Here is a 19303-nt window from a genome sequence, read left to right as displayed (position 1 = left end):
TAAATCTCACCAGCTGCCTATTTTTATATGGCCACAAGTCAAGAATGGTTTTGGCATTTTTAAATGGTTGAAAGAAGATACTATTTTGTGACATGTGAAAATTAAATGAAATTAAAATCTCAGCACCATGCAATAAAGTTTTATTGGAGCACAGCCATGCTCATTTGTTTATGTATTGTCTGTGGCCACTTTGTAAAACATTGGCAATGTTTGTAAAACACTGGCAGAGTTGAGTAGCTGTGACAGAGACCATATGGCCAACAAAGCCTTAAATATTTCCTTATCCAGCCCCATACAGAAAAAGTTTGTTGATCTCTGCTTTATTCTACTAATTATTATGAACTATTACATTAACTGATTTTCAGATGTTATACCACACTTGTATTTCTGGGATAAATCCCAGTTGGTTAAGATCCAATCCTTTTATATGTTGCTGGATTCAGTTTGCTAAAATTTTGTTAAGTATTTCTGCATCTCTGTTCCTGAGGAATACAGTAGATTTCCTTTTATTGTGAAATCTTTGTTTGGCTTTGACATCAGATATTTTTGGTATCAGAAAAATATTGGCCGGAGAAAACAAGTTATGAAGTATTTCTTCTTTTACTTTATGAGTGAGTTTGAGTATTGGTGTTATTTTTTCTTTAAATATTTGATGGACTCACCAGTGAAGTCATCTGGGCTTGGGCTTTTTTTGTGGGACAATTTTGAATTACTGAATGTACTTGCTATCGATCTATACAGATTGTCTATTTTTCTGTTGAGTCAAATTTGGTAATCTGTGCCTTCCCAGGAATTTGTCCATTTCACCTAGGTTGTCTGATTTGTTAGTATGAGGTTATTTATGGTATTACCTGATAAACATTTCATCTGTCTTTTGGCTACTTAGTTCTCTCCTTTATTCGTGCTTTTGATAATCTGAGTCTTCTCTCTTATTTTCTCAGTCTAGGTTTGTCAATTTAAAAAATTTTTTCAATGAACCAGCTCTTGGTTTCATTGATTTTATTACTGTTTTTGTTTCCTATTTCTCTGATATCCAATCTAATCTTTATTTTTTCCTTCTTTTTGCTTTGGGCTTTGCCCTTCTATTTTCTTAAAGTTGAAGGTTGTTACTGATTTGAGCTTTCTTTCTTTCCTCTTTTGTGATATAGGAATGCAGAGTTGTATCATTACCTTGGCTGAATCACGTAAATTTTGGTAGCTTTTCATTTTCATTCAGTTCAAAATTATTTAGAAGCATGATGCTGAATTTCCAAATACTTGAGCATTCCCCACATTTTGTTCTGTCATGAATCTCTAGTTTAATTCTCTAGTTCTGGTCAGAGAACATATTTTGAATGATTTTAATCTTCTTAAATTGATTAAGACTTGTTTAGTGGCCCAATCTATGCTCTATCATGGAGAATGTTCCAGTATGTTTGTAAAGAATGTCTATTCTGTAATCATTGGGTGGAGTGCTCTATCTGCATAGTATGCATTTTTCCATCTGTTTACTTTCAACCTATTTGCGGCTTTGAATCTAAAGCATGTCTCTTGTAGACAGCACACAGTTGCGTCTTGCTTTTTGTTTTTGGCTACATTGGGTCTTCGTTGCTGTGTGCAGGCTTCTCTAGTCGTGGCAAGCGGGGTCTACTCTTCATTGCAGCGCATGGGCTTCTCATTGTGGTGGCTTCTCTAGTTGTGGGCCACCGGCTCTAGGCACATGGGCTTCAGTAGTTATGGCAGGTGGGCTCAGTAGTTGTGTTGTGGGCTCTAGAGCGCAGGCTAAATAGTTGTGGTGCACGGGCTTAGTTGCTCCGTGGCATGTGGGATCTTCCCGGATCAGGGCTCGAACCCACATCCCCTGCATTGGCAGGTGGATTCTTAACCACCACGCCACCAGGCAAGCCCCGGGTGTTGCTTTTTAATCCATATTGATAATCTGTCTTTTGGGTGAAGAGTTCAGTCTGTCTACATTTAATAAAATTATTGATATGGTTGGATTTTCCCTCCCATTTTGCAATCCTTTTCTGTTTGCTTCATGCTTTTTCTGAGTTTGTTTTTCTGTGTTTGTTTTCTTGTTTTTAAGTGTACTGTTTCAATTCCTCTGTTGACTTTTTACTTTTTCTTTCTCCAATTATTTTCTTATAGTCTGCTCATGGAATACCATATGTATCTTAATTTACCACAATCTATTTCAAAACAATAACTTAGGGACTTCCCTGGTGGTCCAGTGGTAAAGAATCTGCCTTCTAATGCAGGGGATACAGGTTCGATCCCTGGTCAGGGAACTAAGATCCCACATGCCATGGGGCAACTAAGCCCACGCGCCACAAGTACTGAGCCCATGAGCCTCAACTAGATAGCCCGTGTGCTGCAAACTACAGAGCCCATGTGCTATGGAACCCACACTCCACAACTAGAGAGAGAAAAAAACAACCCGCACACCACAACTAGAGAGAAGCCCGCGCACCACAACTAAAGATCCTGCACACCTTAACAAAGATCCCACATGCCACAACTAAGACCCAACACAGCCAAAAAAATAAAATAAATTAAAACAAGCATAAAGCACAAGCATGTTGCTTCAATACATAATGGTTCCCTCCTCTCTCCTTTGTGCTATTATTTTCATATGTTCAAATGTATTTCATATATTACCTCTATATATATATTATAGACCTAACAATACAATGTTATAATGATTGCTTTATACAATCTTCTATTTTCTAAAGAAGTTAGGAGAAGGTATGAAAAAATCAGAGTCTTAGATTTACCCACATATTTACCGTTTCCGATGCTTTTCATTTACCAATTCCTATGGATCCGAGTTACTGTCTGGTATTTATTTCCTTTCATCCTGAAGGGCTTCCTTTACTATTTCTTGCCAGGCATATTTACTAGGGACAAATTCTCTCCCTTTTTGTTTATCTGGGAATGTCATTATTTTGCCTACATTTACAGAGGACAGTTTTGCTAGATACAGAATTCTTGTTTTGTTCCTTTCAGCACACTGAGTATGTCACATGGCTCTGGTTTCCATTATTTCTGATTAGGTCACCCATTAACCAAATATTCTTTTTGTATACATGAATTATTTTCCTTTTGCTGCTTTCAAAAATTTCTGTGTTCAATTTTCCACAGTTTGGCCCTCACATGTCTAGGTATGGATATTTTTATCCTTCTTGGGGTTCACTGAACTTCTTAGATCTGTAGAATAACGTTTTTCATCAAATTTGGGAGGTTTTCTGCCATTAATTTCTCACTTTTTTTTTTCTTCCTGCCTCTTTCTATCTTGTCTGGGATTCATTCACATTCTACTCTTGATGTTGTTCCACAGGTCTCTGAGGCTCTGTCCATTTTTCTTTAATCTTTCTGTTCTTTAGACTGGATGGATAATTGCTACAGATCTCTAAATTTATTACTTTTTAATATTTGTTTATTTTTGGCTGCATGGGTCTTCATTGCTGTGCAAGGGCTTTTCTCTAGTTGCGACGAGTGGGGGCTACTCTTTGTTGCAGTATGCAGGCTTCTCATTGCGGTGGCCTTTCTTGTTGCGGAGCACAGGCTCTAGGCGCGTGGGCTTCAGTAGTTGTGGCACATGGGCTCAGTAGTTGTGGCTCACGGGCTTAGCTGCTCCGCGGCATGTGGGCTCTTCCCAGACCAGGGATTGAACCCGTGTCACCTGCATTGGCAGGCGGATTCTTAACCACTGCGCCACCAGGGAAGCCCTACAGATCTCTAAATTTATTGATTGATTACCTGTTTTTCTGGGGTTTTTTCCCTCTAGCCTTATTGACATGTAATTGACATATAACATTATGTAAGTTTAAGGTATACAATGTGATGATTTGATACACATATATGTTGTGGAATGTTTACCACAAGAAGGTTAGTTAACACACTGTTTACCTCACATAAATACCATTTTGTTGTTGCTACAGTGAAAACATTTAAAATCTACTCTCAAGTATACAATACAGTACTGTTAACTATAGCCACCATGCTATGTATGTTTTAGATACTGTATTTCCAATTCTAGAGTTTCCATTTGGCTCATATTTTACAATTTCTTTTAATTGATATTCTCTATTTAACAAGTTATTATTATCATACTTTGCTTTTGAAAATTGGGTATATAATTAACATGTAACATTATATTAGTTTTAGGTGTACAACAAAATGATTCAATATACACATATATTGCAAAATGATTACCACAATAAGTCCATCCGTTACTACGCACGGCTCCAATTTTTTTTTCTTGTGATGAAAACTTAAATTTCTTTCTTTCTTTCTGGCTGCGTTGGTTCTTCGTTGCTGTGCACGGGCTTCTCATTGCAGTGGTTTCTCTTGTTGTGGAGCACAGGATCTAGGCGCACAGGCTTCGTAGTTGTGGCACTCAGGCTCAGTAGTTGTGGCTCTCAGGGTCTAGGGCTCAGGCTCAGTAGTTGTGGCACACAGGCTTAGTTGCTCTGCGGCATGTGGGATCTTCCCGAAGCAGGGCTCGAACCTGTGTCCCCTGCATTGGCAGGCGGATTCTTAACCACTGCGCCACCAGGGAAGTCCATGAAAACTTTTAAGACCTACTTTCCTTTAATTTTTAGAAATCTGATTTCAGTGTATGTAACGTGCACATATTTTTATTAAGTTTATCCTTAAGTATTTTATGTTCTTGGATGTTACCACGAATGTTGCTATATTTAAAATTTCATTTTCCATTTGTTCGTTGATGGTTTACAGATACAGAATTAATTTTTGCATATTAGCCATGTTTCCTGTGAACTTGCTAGAACCCTATCATGCCATTTAAAAATTATTTTCTAATCTGTATGACCCCGCTTTTTCTTCCCTTATTGTACTAGGTGGACTTCCAGTACAATGTTGAATAGATGTAGTAGACCTAATATCCATGCTTTGACCTTAGGGGGAAATGTTCAGTATTTTATGACTAAATACAATGTTAAAATTAGGTTTTTCATATATACAAGTTATCAGGTTGAGGAAGTTACCTTCTCCTAGTTTGTTTAGAGATTTTATCCTTAATGGGTGTTTAATTTTGTAAAATGCTTTTTCTGGATCTATTGAGATGATCATGTGATTTTTCTTCTTTGATCTGTTATTAAGTTGGAACTTAATAACACTGACTGATTTCGCATGTTAAAACAACCTTACATTTCTGAGATAAATCCAAATTGATTATGATTTATTACCCTTTTCATATGTTGCTGGGTTCAATTTGATAATATTTTGTTACGAATTTTTACAAGTGCATGTGGGATATTGGCCAGTAGTTTCCTTTTCCTGTAATTTTTATTTTATTTTTGATATCATGGTAATGATGATCTCATATAATGAATTAGAAAGTTTTCCCTCCTCCTCTATTTTTTTGAAAGATTATTCCTTTCTAAAATATTCAATAGAATTCAGTACTGTCCAAGCCTAGAGGTTTTTGTTTTTATTTTTTGGTGGTAAGGTTTTTAATCACCAATCCAGTTTATAAAGATATAAGGCTATTCAGATTTTCTATTTCTTTACAGTTTTGGTAATTTGTGTCTTTCAAGGAAATTATCTATTTCATCTAAGCTGTCAAATTTATTGGCATAAAATTGCTCACAACATCCTCTAATTAACTTTTGAATCTGTGTAGAAACTTTAGTGATATTTCTTTTTATAGTCTTGGTACTGGTGATTTGTGTCTTCTTTTTTTTTTTTTTTGCAGTATGCGGGCCTCTCACTGTTGTGGCCTCTCCCGCTGAGAAGCACAGGCTCCGGACGCGCAGGCTCAGCGGCCACGGCTCACAGGCCCAGCTGCTCCACGGCATGTGGGATCTTCCCGGACCGAGGCGCGAACCCGTGTCCCCTGCATCGGCAGGCAGATTCTCAACCACTGCGCCACCAGGGAAGCCCCTGTGTCTTCTTTCTTGACTAATTTCGACAGAGGTCCATCCAGCTTATTGATTTTATTTCAAAGAAACCGCTTCTGGTTTCATGGATTTTTCTCTACTCTATGCCCATTTTTTATTTCATTGATTTCCACCATTATCTTTTTTATTTCCTTCCTTTTACTTATTGTAGATTTACTTTTCTTTCTCTAGTTTTCAAAGGTGGAAGATTTGATTTTAAACCTTTCTTTTAAGATAAGCATCTACAGGACTTCACTGGTGGTACAGTGGTTAAGAATCCGCCTGCCAATGCAGGGGACACGGGTTCGATTCCTGGTCCGGGAAGAGCCCACATGCTGCAGAACAACTAAGCCCGTGTGCCACAACTACTGAGCCTGCGCTCTAGAGCCTGCGAGCCACAACTACTGAGTCCGTGTGCCACAACTACTGAAGCCGGGGCGCCTAGAGCCCGTGCTCCGTAACAAGAGAAGCCACCACAATGGGAAGCCCGCACACTGCAACGGAGAGTTGCCCCTGCTCGCTGCAACTAGAGAAAGCCCGCGTGCAGCAACAAAACCCAACGCAGCCAAAAATAAATAAAATAAAATAATTAAAAAACAAAAAAGTTAACCAGTTGTAACCTCAAAGAAAGCAATAAAATAAACAATGTGTACCCTGTGCTTGGACTGTCTTCTACTTTCCCTCATTCAAGCAATTCTAAAGAGCCCATCTCTTTCATGAGGCCTTTTTGAAAAACAAGAGGATCCACTGACTAATCCTGGCCACTCCCTGTGTAAACATCTTCTTCACCTTCCAATAGGCAACAATTTCCCTACATAATATTTAAATGTTATTTGATACATGTTATTACCAACAGATCCTTAGGCTGAATGTTTTTTATGTCTACCTTCTTATGTCTATTGGGTCTGTGACAGTAAACTCTGAAGGATGGAGGATTATGGTTTCTTTCTTTTATATTGTGACTGACACAAGACACTGTACTTTTAAAGAGTCATTAAATAAACACTCTATATTGATTACTCTAAGCTATGTTTAAGATTTTACATCTTTTTATAGCATCACCTGTTTATGTGTCTTTTGAATGATAGCTACTAGTGTCTTTTTGAAATATAGGTAGTCCTATATTAGTATTCCCTACTGCACATTCACTGACTACAATTTTAAGTTTTCTTTTAAAAATCAAAACAGAATTTGAGCCAAATTCTAAAATAAGTATCTTATTCTATTTTTAAATTTAAACATCTTTCCTCTATAAAACCAAAATGAAATTTGCTAAATATATTTAGTAGTCTGCATTAAAAGCTAGTATAGGCAGGACACAAGAGGCTATGACTTACCCTTCTAAAACATAAAATACTTACGCATCTGTAGTCTTTGTACACCCATTGAGATTCAGTACTTCAATGTTCCTACAGTTTTGTGCAAAGGTCCTTTACAGGAAAGAAAGTAAAGGGTTTGAGGTAAAACGGGCACAATTCTCGACATTAAAAAAATAATAGAAGATACCAATAGTGGTAATAATGGATATTACTGGTACAAAATGGTACAAAAAGTTGTTCACAATTACGAATAAGTTACTTTTCAACCATAAACTTATAAACATCAATCTTTTTGTCAACCAAAGTTAAAATTATCCTAACTTCGAGTAAACAAACTTAAAACAATTTACTCAAAGCTCCAAACGAACCATTTATAATATGGGGAATCTGGCTTTTTGGGGGGAGCACTTGTTCTTGTTTTATTCTCAAAACCACACATCCCACTACTGGATATTTGTGTTGTAAGCAGTGAACGTGTATTTGGGTTCAGAATAGCTTAGGAATATGAAAACTATTCCAGCCTTTTCTGGGTGAGACAGTGCTGTGTTAGGTGTTGTTCTTCACTTCAGTCAAGAAGATGAGTTAATCGATAGCTATGTTTTTACCTTAATGCATTGTCTCCTACTCCGAGACACCCACGAAGACTTAACTTTCGTAAAAAGCCCCCACACCTTTTTGAAATATTCTCCACTACCCGGCCCTGCAAAAAAAGAAGACAGGTATACAAAGGTAAGCCACCACATCGTTTCTGAAAAGACCACATCCTCGTTTTTAAGAGATTTCTACTCATTTTAAAGACCTAATTAAATCAATATGAAAATTTCAACTTACTGGGAGAAAGCTTTCCTGATTAACCCATCTACTTGAAACATACCTAAACCCTATATTGTTATTTACTTTGTTCCTCTTGTAAGATACCCTGCATTTGAGGAAATGGTGCTCTGTAGTTCTCTTATGCCACTACATCAATGTAGATTCCCCTCCTGCAGCCACAGGACATTAACTCTCTCTATTATTTCTGTGTATTTACTATAGTGCTCTAAATACAGCAGAGACTCAATGAACACTTCACAAAAGCTTGCTGAATGGTTTTGTAGGCCAGGCTGCTTTAAATATTTACATCCATGAAGATCAGAGAATTGTGAAAAACAGAAAAATCCAGCATGTCGGTGGGTATCATTTTAAAAGTACTTTATGGGACTTCCCTGGCAGTCCAATGGTTAAGACTTCGCTTTCGAATGCAAGGGGTGTGGGTTTGATCCCTGGTTGGGGAGCTAAGATCCCATATGCCTCGTGGCCAAAAAACCAAAACATAAAACAGAAGCAATATGGTAACAAATTCAATAAAGACTTTAAAAATGGTCCACATCAAAAAAAAAGTCTTTAAAAAACATATTAAAAAATAAAAGTACTGGGCTTCCCTGGTGGCGCAGTGGTTGAGAGTCCGCCTGCTGATGCAGGGGACACGGGTTCGCGCCCCGGTCCGGGAAGATCCCACATGCCGCGGAGCGGCTGGGCCCGTGAGCCGTGGCCGCTGAGCCTGCGCGTCCGGAGCCTGTGCTCCGCAACGGGAGAAGCCACAACAGTGAGAGGCCCGCGTACCGCAAAAAAATAATAATAATAAAATAAAATAAAAGTACTTTATGAAGATAATATAAAGTTCATGTGAGGTTTTTTTAACTTCTTACATGGATTCTCAAGACCACTCAAAAAAAAAACCACTCAAGACCACTCAAAAAAAAAACAAACCCAACAGAAAAAATAGCTACATCTAAATCTAATTTAATCCTTATAACACAGTGAGGAAGCTATTACTTCCACTCTCCAGATGAGAAAACCAAGGACTACAGAGCTCAAATTCAGGTTAAAATAATTTAAGCTTAAGCCATTCTTCTCCATTTTAGAGAAAATAGGCAATACTAAGAGATAAAATATGGGGGAGAAGTGAGAAGGGAAAAAATCTCTCCCCAATAAAAGTAATCCAATTCATTCTCTACAAAAACTATCTATAGGCTCCCCCAGAACCCAGAATGCTCATCAAGAAGAATTTATGCAGATATCATGCTCCAGTAAATTAACTCCACTTATTTTTAAATAAACAAATATGAAAAGACTTCCTTAAAAAGAGCAAACAAAGGTTCACATTTCCACCACAAAAATAAAAACAAAAATGAGTCCTATTAAAACTAAATAACTCAGTATTATTTCAGTAAAATAATTCTGCTCATTCTCAAAAACTGAACCAGTTCTTGGGAAAATTGCAAGCTCCCATGAAGTTCAGATGCGCTGAAATGAACAGTCTCTCTCTCCAGGGAAAGGAGATTTATGTGGTTGGGGCTAATCTGTCCTATATGCTGCAATTACATTCTAACGAGAGAGATGGGGCCACACACCACGCAGTCATACCTCGATATCCCTCTGGAAATCAAACAGGTCAATTCGCTGCCAGTTACTGCCATCCAGAGCCAGAACATTCCAGGCCTATTTTGAAGAAGAAGAGACAGAATGAACAGAAGCTGAAATGAAGGGGAAAAGCTAGCAAAATTCAAGTTCACAATTCAACCTACTAATGATTGAAATTGACCAAAAAATTTCTTAGCACCTCCACCATTAACTCCCCAAAAGTCAGTCTTATTTCTGATTCATACATTATTCTCCAAGTAGATTATCTCATAAATGAGTGGGTACAGAAATTAGTAGCTACGAAAGATCTTACATTAGCGGGCTGGGGAAAGAACAGGTTGTGATAAGTATCACAGCCGGAAACTGTTTTCTAACTTGAGTTTCCAATCTCAAAATGAGATAATCCAGCTAATGAAAAGCAAGTCTGTTACTCTATCCCTCAACTAGGAACGAGGTGAGTGTGAAACCAAAGAAAGAAGATGGCACTCTGAATGTAGTGTGTTCAATACATATGCCATGTTCAATAAAAATATGCTATTCATAGCATCACTTGTTTGGACCCAAAACTGTGATATGGTGACCTGGGATTTACAAAAGACACTATCATTTCTCAGTATACATGACAGAGACTTAAGGCTTTCCTCATTACCAATTTGCTCACTCAGGCATGTTTTTCAATTGGTCATCTTTTCCTTCAACTTGATTCAGTGGTAATTTTAAACACTGAAAGTTTTAAGACTTCTCATACATTTCTTTAATTACCTAAAGGGAGGCAAGAAAGCTTCCAAGATTTTCAACCTTTCAGGATAAGGTGAAAAATGACTCCACTAAGAGTTAACCTTTTGCGGATCGTTCTGTATTTTAATCAGAAAGCCTTTAAACGTTTTCCCTACTAAATTTAAAGTGTAAACAAAAGTCTTAACACTGTTAAGTTATAAACTTAGAATATTATCTCTTACTACAACAATTCAAAACACAGATTCGATACTGAAATTCTAAAACGGAAATTAAAGATACCCTTATAAGCCCCAGGTAACTATCACACAATCAGTAAGAAAGATGTCAGGGGTATGAGGGTTAACAAAGTTATTATTATAGAAATCTTTAAGGTTTTCTCAGGATTTCGATGTTACTTTTCTTTTTGTGGCTTCATATTTTTCCAACAGTTTCTTAAATGGCTCCATGGGAGACAAGAGATAAAACCTTTAAAGATCATATGTTTACTAGATTCTTAGGCTAACTCTATCTCTGATTTGATACTTCTCATTTCCTTATACTATTTTCTTCAGCAAGCAGGACACATGCTAAAGTGAGACTAAAATTAGGAATGACAGGTTCCTCTCTAGAGTTTTTGTTGTTGTTGTTTTTTTTTAAAGCAAATTAACTAAATACTTCAAGTACAGAGAATAACAGGCTAACTACCGATGTTCCAATTGTACAGATGTAATGAAAATTGGCATTCTGCTTCCTTTTAAGTTAAAACACATTAAGAAGGAAGAGGAACCTGAACATGAAAACAACAATTAAAACTCACTCAAATCAACATTCTTGAGATGAGACTCTGCAACCAAACAGGTTAAGACACTGGTCTGGGAATTTTGTTTCTCAATGATGACCTCAGCTTCATATGGAGACAAAAGAGAAACCCCACTCATTTGTACCAGCCATGACTAAGGCAACCACTCAGGTACCAGGAACAGAACTGTCATGAATAGAAATCATCAAAATATGCCTGATTGTTTCTTAAATAGCTGAGATACAGATTTAGTATGGCTTTTAGGATGTAGAAATTACATTAAAGTTAGCAAGATGAGGTGGATTTTCTATGGCAAGTTTTGTGGGGGTTTTTTTTGAAGGAAATTGGTGATGGAAATTTGAAGGAAAACCTGGGTCCACTTAACAGAGGTAAACACAATACTCTGATGCTGAGTATTGTGATATAACCATATTACATACTCAGCACCTAGGACTATACCTGGTACATAGTAGGTTCTCAATAAGTATTTGTTAAACATCAAAAAGCCATTGTCCAGTTTATAAAAAGATGATAACTGTATGTACTCATTCATTTTATTAATTATTATATATCTGTATTACAAAAGAGACTATGAATGATTCATAAAGCAATTTTCCCACAACAGAGATTCTATTCTTAATATTAATGGCAGCAATAAGATTATGTCTCACTGTTTTGTCATAGTAATGTCAATTGACAAAAATGGATAAGTAAGAGTAATGCAGAAACTGACTTTGAGAATGGAATTTGGTTTGCTCTACAATTTCTTAAAAATTAAATTCTAGCTATAACCTTTTGAGAAAAAAATATAGGGAGATATCAAGAGCCTTCCATGTATGTACATAAAATGAATAAGGGAAACATAATGAAATACTATATTATTACAGTTCTGAGTAAAGCCTATTCTTTTAATTTGCATGTTTAGTGCTTTTTCCTTGAAAATGTTTCTTCTGTTTATATTACACAAATAGTCAAGAATTTCAAAAAATTAAAGTTAGAGATAGTACATATAGTAGAATTCCACTGTAGAATTAACATGGGTTTGGGTATCCCATGGGTGAAACCACAACCTTGGAAACATAACATACAACTACCATCTGAAGTAAATAGTCGGCCTACTACAGAAGCTGATTATCATTAATGTCAGGAAGGGATGCTCTTGTAATCATGTCAGCCATTCTTACCCTGGAGACCTGAGCACAGCGACACAAGGTTACAACATCCAGAAAAGAAAATATCCTAAAAAGAGACGGAGGAAAACTTTATTATATGATGAATTACTTTCTCTTGATTTTTCCTTATAAATAATTGGCGATGTTAACACATGCACAAAAGGGCAGATGTTCTTTAAACAATAACACAAAAAGCTCTGGCACTTTACAATACTGCCCATAAAAATGTAGGGGGAAAAGGTAATCTTTTACTTGATAATGTACGTGTAAGTACCATAACGAGTTCATTTATTCACATCAAGGGATGATAAAATATTTCTGATACTTTTTAAAGTAAAAAACCAATTTCCACATTCTGGTTATCAAAAGAAACAGGCTAGGGGATGGTTATGTTTATAAAGAATTTTACAGCTATGAAGGAAAAAAGATAAAATATTGGTAAAACCTAAAACTGAGCAACTATAAAATGTTAAATCTCTATATATTTAATTCCAATTTGGGAAATTATAAAACTCAGTTAACACATCAATGTCAGGACACACCATCTAAAATTCTTCTCAGTCTTAGAGAGGCTAAATATTTATTTTGTAGCGTTATTACTTGAAATAATTAATTTGCCTAAAGGACGATAACTCTCTATACCATAAACCACCTGTAAAAACAGCTCAGAGCATCCTGGGAATAAAGTGAACGGGTTACTTGTGCCTACAGCTCTCCTTACTCATGAATGCCCTTAAAGATCATTTTGATCTGAATAACAAGTAAAGCTCTTGTGCAGGTGGCAAAAGGTACAACATAGCGTATACTTTAAAGATGATATTCCTTGAGATAGCTGGAGTGTTACAAAATGGAGGTCAGGAAGCATTAATCTGGAGACGAATGAAAGCTACACTTTCTTTTCCGTTATTACTCTGAGTTAGCTTAATAGAGCAAAATTTTGTTATTTAGTGATTAGAGGCTGTCAATCACATTTTAGAACTTGGAATAAACTGAGTTAATAATTACATCAGACAAAGTTATATGCATTTTGTAAATAAAGTTTTTTGAAACTCTTTAAAATTTGGGTAATATACATAACATTAAACTTACCATTTAACCACTTTTAAGGGTATAGTTCAGGAGCATTTAAGTACATTCACACTGTTGTGCCACCACCACCACCATCCATCTCTAGAACTTTCTCATCTTCCCAAACTGAAACTCTGGACACAGTAAACAATGACTCCCCGTTTCCCTCTCCCCCAGCCGCTGGCAACCACCACTCTACTTTCATTCTTTACGAATTTGGCTACTCTAGGTACTTCATATGAGTGGAATCACGGTATTTGCCCTTTTGTGATGGGCTTATTTCATTTAGCACCAATGTCTTCAAGGTCCATCCAAGTTGTAGCATGTAGTATCAGAATTTCCTTCCTTTTTAAAGCTGTATACCACATTTTCTACATCTGTCCATAGACGGAAACGTTGAAACTTTCTTGTTCCCCTGAGGCAGACTTGCTACCACCCTGATGGCTCTCTTTAATAAAATAAATTTCAAATGGCGGAGGAGGAACCAAGTTGGTGGAGTAGAAGGACGTGCTCTCACTCCCTCTTGCAAGAACACCAGAATCACAACTAGCTGCTGGACAATCATCAACAGGAAGACACTGGAACTCACCAAAAAAGATACCCCATATGCGAAGACAAAGGAGAAGCTACAATGAGACGGTAGGAGGGGCGCAATCACAGTAAAATCAAACCCCATAACTGCTGGGTGGGTGACTCACAGACTGGAGAACACTTATACCACAGAAGTTCATCCACTGGAGTGAAGGTTCTGAGCCCCACGTCAGGCTTCCCAACCTCAGGGTCCGGCAACGGGAGGAGGAATTCCTAGAGAATCAGACTTTGAAGCCTAGTGGGAACTGATTGCAGGACTTCGACAGGACTGGGAGAAACAGAGACTCCACTCTTGGAGGGCACATACAAAGTAGTGTGCGCACTGGGACCTAGGGGAAGGAGCAGTGACCCCAGGGGAGACTGAACCTGACCTACCTGCTAGTGTTGGAGGGTCTCCTGCAGAGGCAGGGGGGTGGCTGTGGCTCACCGTGGGGACAAGGACACTGGCAGCAGAAGTTCTGGTAAGTACTCCTTGGCGTGAGCCCTCCCAGAGTCCGCCATTAGGCCCACCAAACAGCCCAGGTAGGCTCCAGTGTTGGGTTGCCTCAGGCCAAACAAGCAACAGGGAGGGAACCCAGCCCCACCCATCAACAGTCAAGTGGATTAAAGCTTTACTGAGCTCTGCCCACCAGAGCAAAAGCCAGCTCTACCCACCACCAGTCCCTCCCATCAGGGAACCTGCACAAGCCTCTTTAGCCTCATCCACCAGAGGGCAGACAGCAGAAGCAAGAAGAACTACAATCCTGCAGCCTGTGGAACAAAAACCACATTCACAGAAAGAAAGACAAGATGGAAAGGCAGAGAGCTATGTACCAGATGAAGGAACAAGGTAAAACCCCAGAAAAACAACTAAATGAAGTGGAGATAGGCAAACCTTCCAGAAAAAGAATTCAGAAAAATGACAGTGAAGATGATCCAGGACCTCGGAAAAAGAATGGAGGCAAAGATCAAGAAGATGCAAGAAATGTTTAACAAAGACCTAGAAGAAGTAAAGAACAAACAAACAGAGATGAACAATACAATAACTGATATGAAAACTACACTAGAAGGAATCAATAGCAGAATAACTGAGGCAGAAGAACAGATAAGTGACCTGGAAGACAGAATGGTGGAATTCACTGCTGCGGAACAGAATAAAGAAAAAAGCATTAAAAGAAATGAAGACAGCCTAAGAGACCTCTGGGACAACATTAAACGTCAACAACATTTGCATTATAGGGGTCCCAGAAGGAGAAGAGAGAGAGAAAGGACCCAAGAAAATATTTGAAGAGATTATAGTCAAAAACTTCCCTAACATGGGAAAGGAAATAGCCACCCAAGTCCAGGAAGCGCAGCGAGTCCCATACAGGATAAACCCAAGGAGAAACACGCCAAGACACATAGTAATCAAATTGGCAAAAATTAAAGACAAAGAAAAATTACTGAAAGCAGCGAAGGAAAAACGACAAATAACATACAAGGGAACTCCCATAAGGTTAACAGCTGATTTCTCAGCAGAAACTCTACAAGCCAGAAGGGAGTGGCAAGATATACTTAAACTGATGAAAGGGAAGAACCTACAACCAAGATTACTCTACCCAGCAAGGATCTCATTCAGATTCGATGGAGAAATCAAAAGCTTTACAGACAAGCAAAAGCTAAGAGAATTCAGCACCACCAAACCAGCTCTACAACAAATTTGCTAAAGGAACTTCTCTAAGCGGGAAACACAAGAGAAGAAAAGGACCTACAAAAACAAACCCAAAACAATTAAGAAAATGGTCATAGGAACATACATATCGATAATTACCTTAAACGTGAATGGATTAAATGCTCCAATCAAAAGACACAGGCTTGCTGAATGGATACAAAAACAAGACCCATATATATGCTGTCTACAAGAGACCCACTTCAGACCTAGGGACACATACAGACTAAAAGTGAGGGGATGGAAAAAGATATTCCATGCAAATGGAAATCAAAAGAAAGCTGGAGTAGATTCATATCAAATAAAATAGACTTTAAAATAAAGAATGTTACAAGAGACAAGGAAGGACACTACCTAATGATCAAGGGATCAATCCAAGAAGAAGATATAACAATTATAAAAATATATGCACCCAACATAGGAGCACCTCAATACATAAGGCAACTGCTAACAGCTATAAAAGAGGAAATCGAAAGTAACACAATAACAGTGGGGGACTTTAACACCTCATTTACACCAATGGACAGATCATCCAAAATGAAAATAAATAAGGAAACACAAGCTTTAAATGACACAATAGATAGATTTAATTGATATTTATAGGACATTCCATCTAAAAACAGCAGATTACACTTTCTTCTCAAGTGCGCACGGAACATTCTCTAGGATAGATCACGTCTTGGGTCACAAATCAAGCCTCAGTAAATTTAAGAAAACTGAAATCATATCAAGCATCTTTTCTGACCACAATGCTATGAGATTAGAAATCAATTACAGGGAAAAAAAATGTAAACAACACAAACACATGGAGGCTAAACAATACATTACTAAATAACCAAGAAATCACTGAAGAAATCAAAGAGGAAACCAAAAAATACCTAGAGACAAATGACAATGAAAACACGACGATCCAAAACCTATGGGATGCAGCAAAAGCAGTTCTAAGAGGGAAGTTTATAGCTATACAAGCCTACCTCAAGAAACAAGAAAAATCTCAAATACACAATCTAACCTTACACCTAAAGGAACTAGAGAAAGAAGAACAAACAAAACCCAAAGTTAGCAGAAGGAAAGAAATCATAAAGATCAGAGCAGAAATAAATGAAATACAAACAAAGGAAACAATAGCAAAGATCAATAAAACTAAAAGCTGGTTCTTTGAGAAGATAAACAAAATTGATAAACCATTAGCCAGACTCATCAAGAGGGAGAGGACTCAAATCAATAAAATTAGAAATGAAAAAGGAGAAGTTATAACAGACACTGAAGAAATACAAAGCATCCTAAGAGACTACTACAAGCAACTCTATGCCAATAAAATGGACAACCTGGAAGAAATGGACAAATTCTTAGAAAGGTATATATAACCTTCCAAGACTGAACCAGGAAGAAACAGAAAATATGAACAGACCAATCACAAGTAATGAAATTGAAACTGTGATTAAAAATCTTCCAACAAGCAGAAAGTCCAGGACGAGATGGCTTCACAGGTGAATTCTATCAAACATTTAGAGAAGAGCTAACACCCATCCTTCTCAAACTCTTCCAAAAAATTGCAGAGGAAGGGGCTTCCCTGGTGGCGCAGTGGTTGAGAGTCCGCCTGCCGATGCAGGGGACACGGGTTCGTGCCCCGGTCCGGGAAGATCCCACATGTCGCAGAGCAGCTGGGCCCGTGAGCCATGGCTGCTGAGCCTACGCTTCCGGAGCCTGTGCTCCGCAACGGGAGAGGCCACAACAGTGAGAGGCCCGCGTACCAAAAAAAAAAAAAAAAAAAGTTGCAGAGGAAGGAACACTCCCAAACTCATTCTCTGAGGCCATCATCACCCTGATACCAAAACCAGACAAAGGTACTACAAAAAAAGAAAATTACAGACCAATATCACTGATGAATATAGATGCAAAAATCCTCAACAAAATACTAGCAAACAGAATCCAGCAACACATTAAAAGGATCATACACCATGACCAAGTGGGATTTATCCCAGGAATGCAAGGATTCTTCAATATATGCAAATCAATCAACGTGATACACCATATTGACAAACTGAAGAATAAAAACCATATGATCATCTCAATAGATGCAGAAAAAGCTTTTGACAAAATTCAACACCCATTTATGATAAAAACTCTCCAGAAAGTGGGCATAGAGGGAACCTACCTCAACATAATAAAGGCCATATATGACAAACCCACAGCAAACATCATTCTCAATGGTGAAAAACTGAAAGCATTTCCTCTAAGATCAGGAACAAGACAAGGATGTCCACTCTCACCACTATTATCCAACATAGTTTTGGAAGTCCTAGCCACGGAAACCAGAGAAAAAAAGAAATAAAAGGAATACAAATTGGAAAAGAAGAAGTAAAACTGTCACTGTTTGCAGATGACATGATACTATACACAGAGAATCCTAAAGATGCCACCAGAAAACTAATAGAGGTAATCAATGAATTTGGTAAAGTTGCAGGATACAAAATTAATGCACAGAAATCTCTTGCATTCCTATACACTAATCATGAAAAATCTGAAAGAGAAATTAAACACTCCCATTTACCACTGCAACAAAAAGAATAAAATACCTAGAAATAAACCTACCTAGGGAGACAAAAGACCTGTATGCAGAAAACTATAAGACACTGATGAAAGAAATTGAAGATGATACCAACAGATGGAGAGATATACCATGTTCTTGTATTGAAAGAATCAATATTGTGAAAATGACTATACTACCCAAAGCAATCTACAGATTCAATGCAATCCCTGTCAAATTACCAATGGCATTTTTTACAGACCTAGAACAAAAAATCTTAAAATTTGTATGGAGATATAAAAGACCCCGAATAGCCAAAGCAGTCTTGAGGGAAAAAAAACGGAGCTGGAGGAATCAGACTCCCTGACTTCAGACTATACTACAAAGCTACAGTAATCAAGACAATATGGTACTGGCACAAAAACAGAAACATAGATCAATGGAACAAGATAGAAAGCCCCGAGATAAACCCACGCACCTATGGTCAACAAATCTGTGACAAAGGAGGCAAGAATATACAATGGAGAAAAGACAGTCTCTTCAATAAGTGGTGATGGGAAAACTGGACAGCTACATGTAAAAGAATTAAATTAGAACACTCCCTAACACCATACACAAAAATAAACTCAAAATGGATTCGAGACCTAAATGTAAGACCAGACACTATAAAACTCTTAGAGGAAAACATAGGAAGAACACTCTGATATAAATCACAGGAAGATCTTTTTTGATCCACCTCCTAGAGTAATGGAAATAAAAACAAAAATAAACAAATGGGACCTAATGAAACTTCAAAGCTTTTGCACAGCAAAGGAAACCACAAACAAGACAAAAAGACAACCCTCAGAATGGGAGAAAATATTTGCAAACGAATCAACGGACAAAGGATTAATATCCAAAATATATAAACAGCTCATCCAGCTCAATATTAAAGAAACAAACAACCCAATCCAACAATGGATTTAGGCAGGAGACCTAAACAGACATTTCTCCAAAGAAGACATACAGATGGCCAAGAAGAACATGAAAAGCTGCTCAACATCACTAATTATTAGAGAAATGCAAATCAAAACTACAATGAGGTATCACTTCACACCAGTTAGAACTGGCATCATCGGAAAAATCTACAAACAAC

The 19303-nt window shown here is 37.6% G+C and overlaps 1 protein-coding gene across 2 annotated transcripts in view; it reads right to left on the bottom strand.

The window, feature by feature from the left end:
- Positions 1 to 19303, bottom strand: part of FBXL20 (F-box and leucine rich repeat protein 20) — a 112751-nt gene that overhangs the window by 23706 nt on the left and 69742 nt on the right. For both annotated transcript variants that reach the window (XM_030839845.3, XM_030839846.2), the window contains exons 3-6: positions 12305 to 12359; positions 9608 to 9682; positions 7807 to 7901; positions 7244 to 7312 (exon numbers count right to left, since the gene is read on the bottom strand). In XM_030839845.3, the coding sequence (XP_030695705.1) occupies positions 7244 to 7312; positions 7807 to 7901; positions 9608 to 9682; positions 12305 to 12359 (294 nt within the window). The remainder of the gene's footprint in view (positions 1 to 7243; positions 7313 to 7806; positions 7902 to 9607; positions 9683 to 12304; positions 12360 to 19303) is intronic.

Source organism: Globicephala melas, chromosome 20 (assembly GCF_963455315.2).
Source record: "Globicephala melas chromosome 20, mGloMel1.2, whole genome shotgun sequence".
In the NCBI taxonomy this organism is placed as follows: domain Eukaryota; kingdom Metazoa; phylum Chordata; class Mammalia; order Artiodactyla; family Delphinidae; genus Globicephala; species Globicephala melas.
The sequence above is the reverse complement of the archived record's forward strand: the minus strand, read 5'-3'. Positions and strand labels throughout refer to the sequence as shown.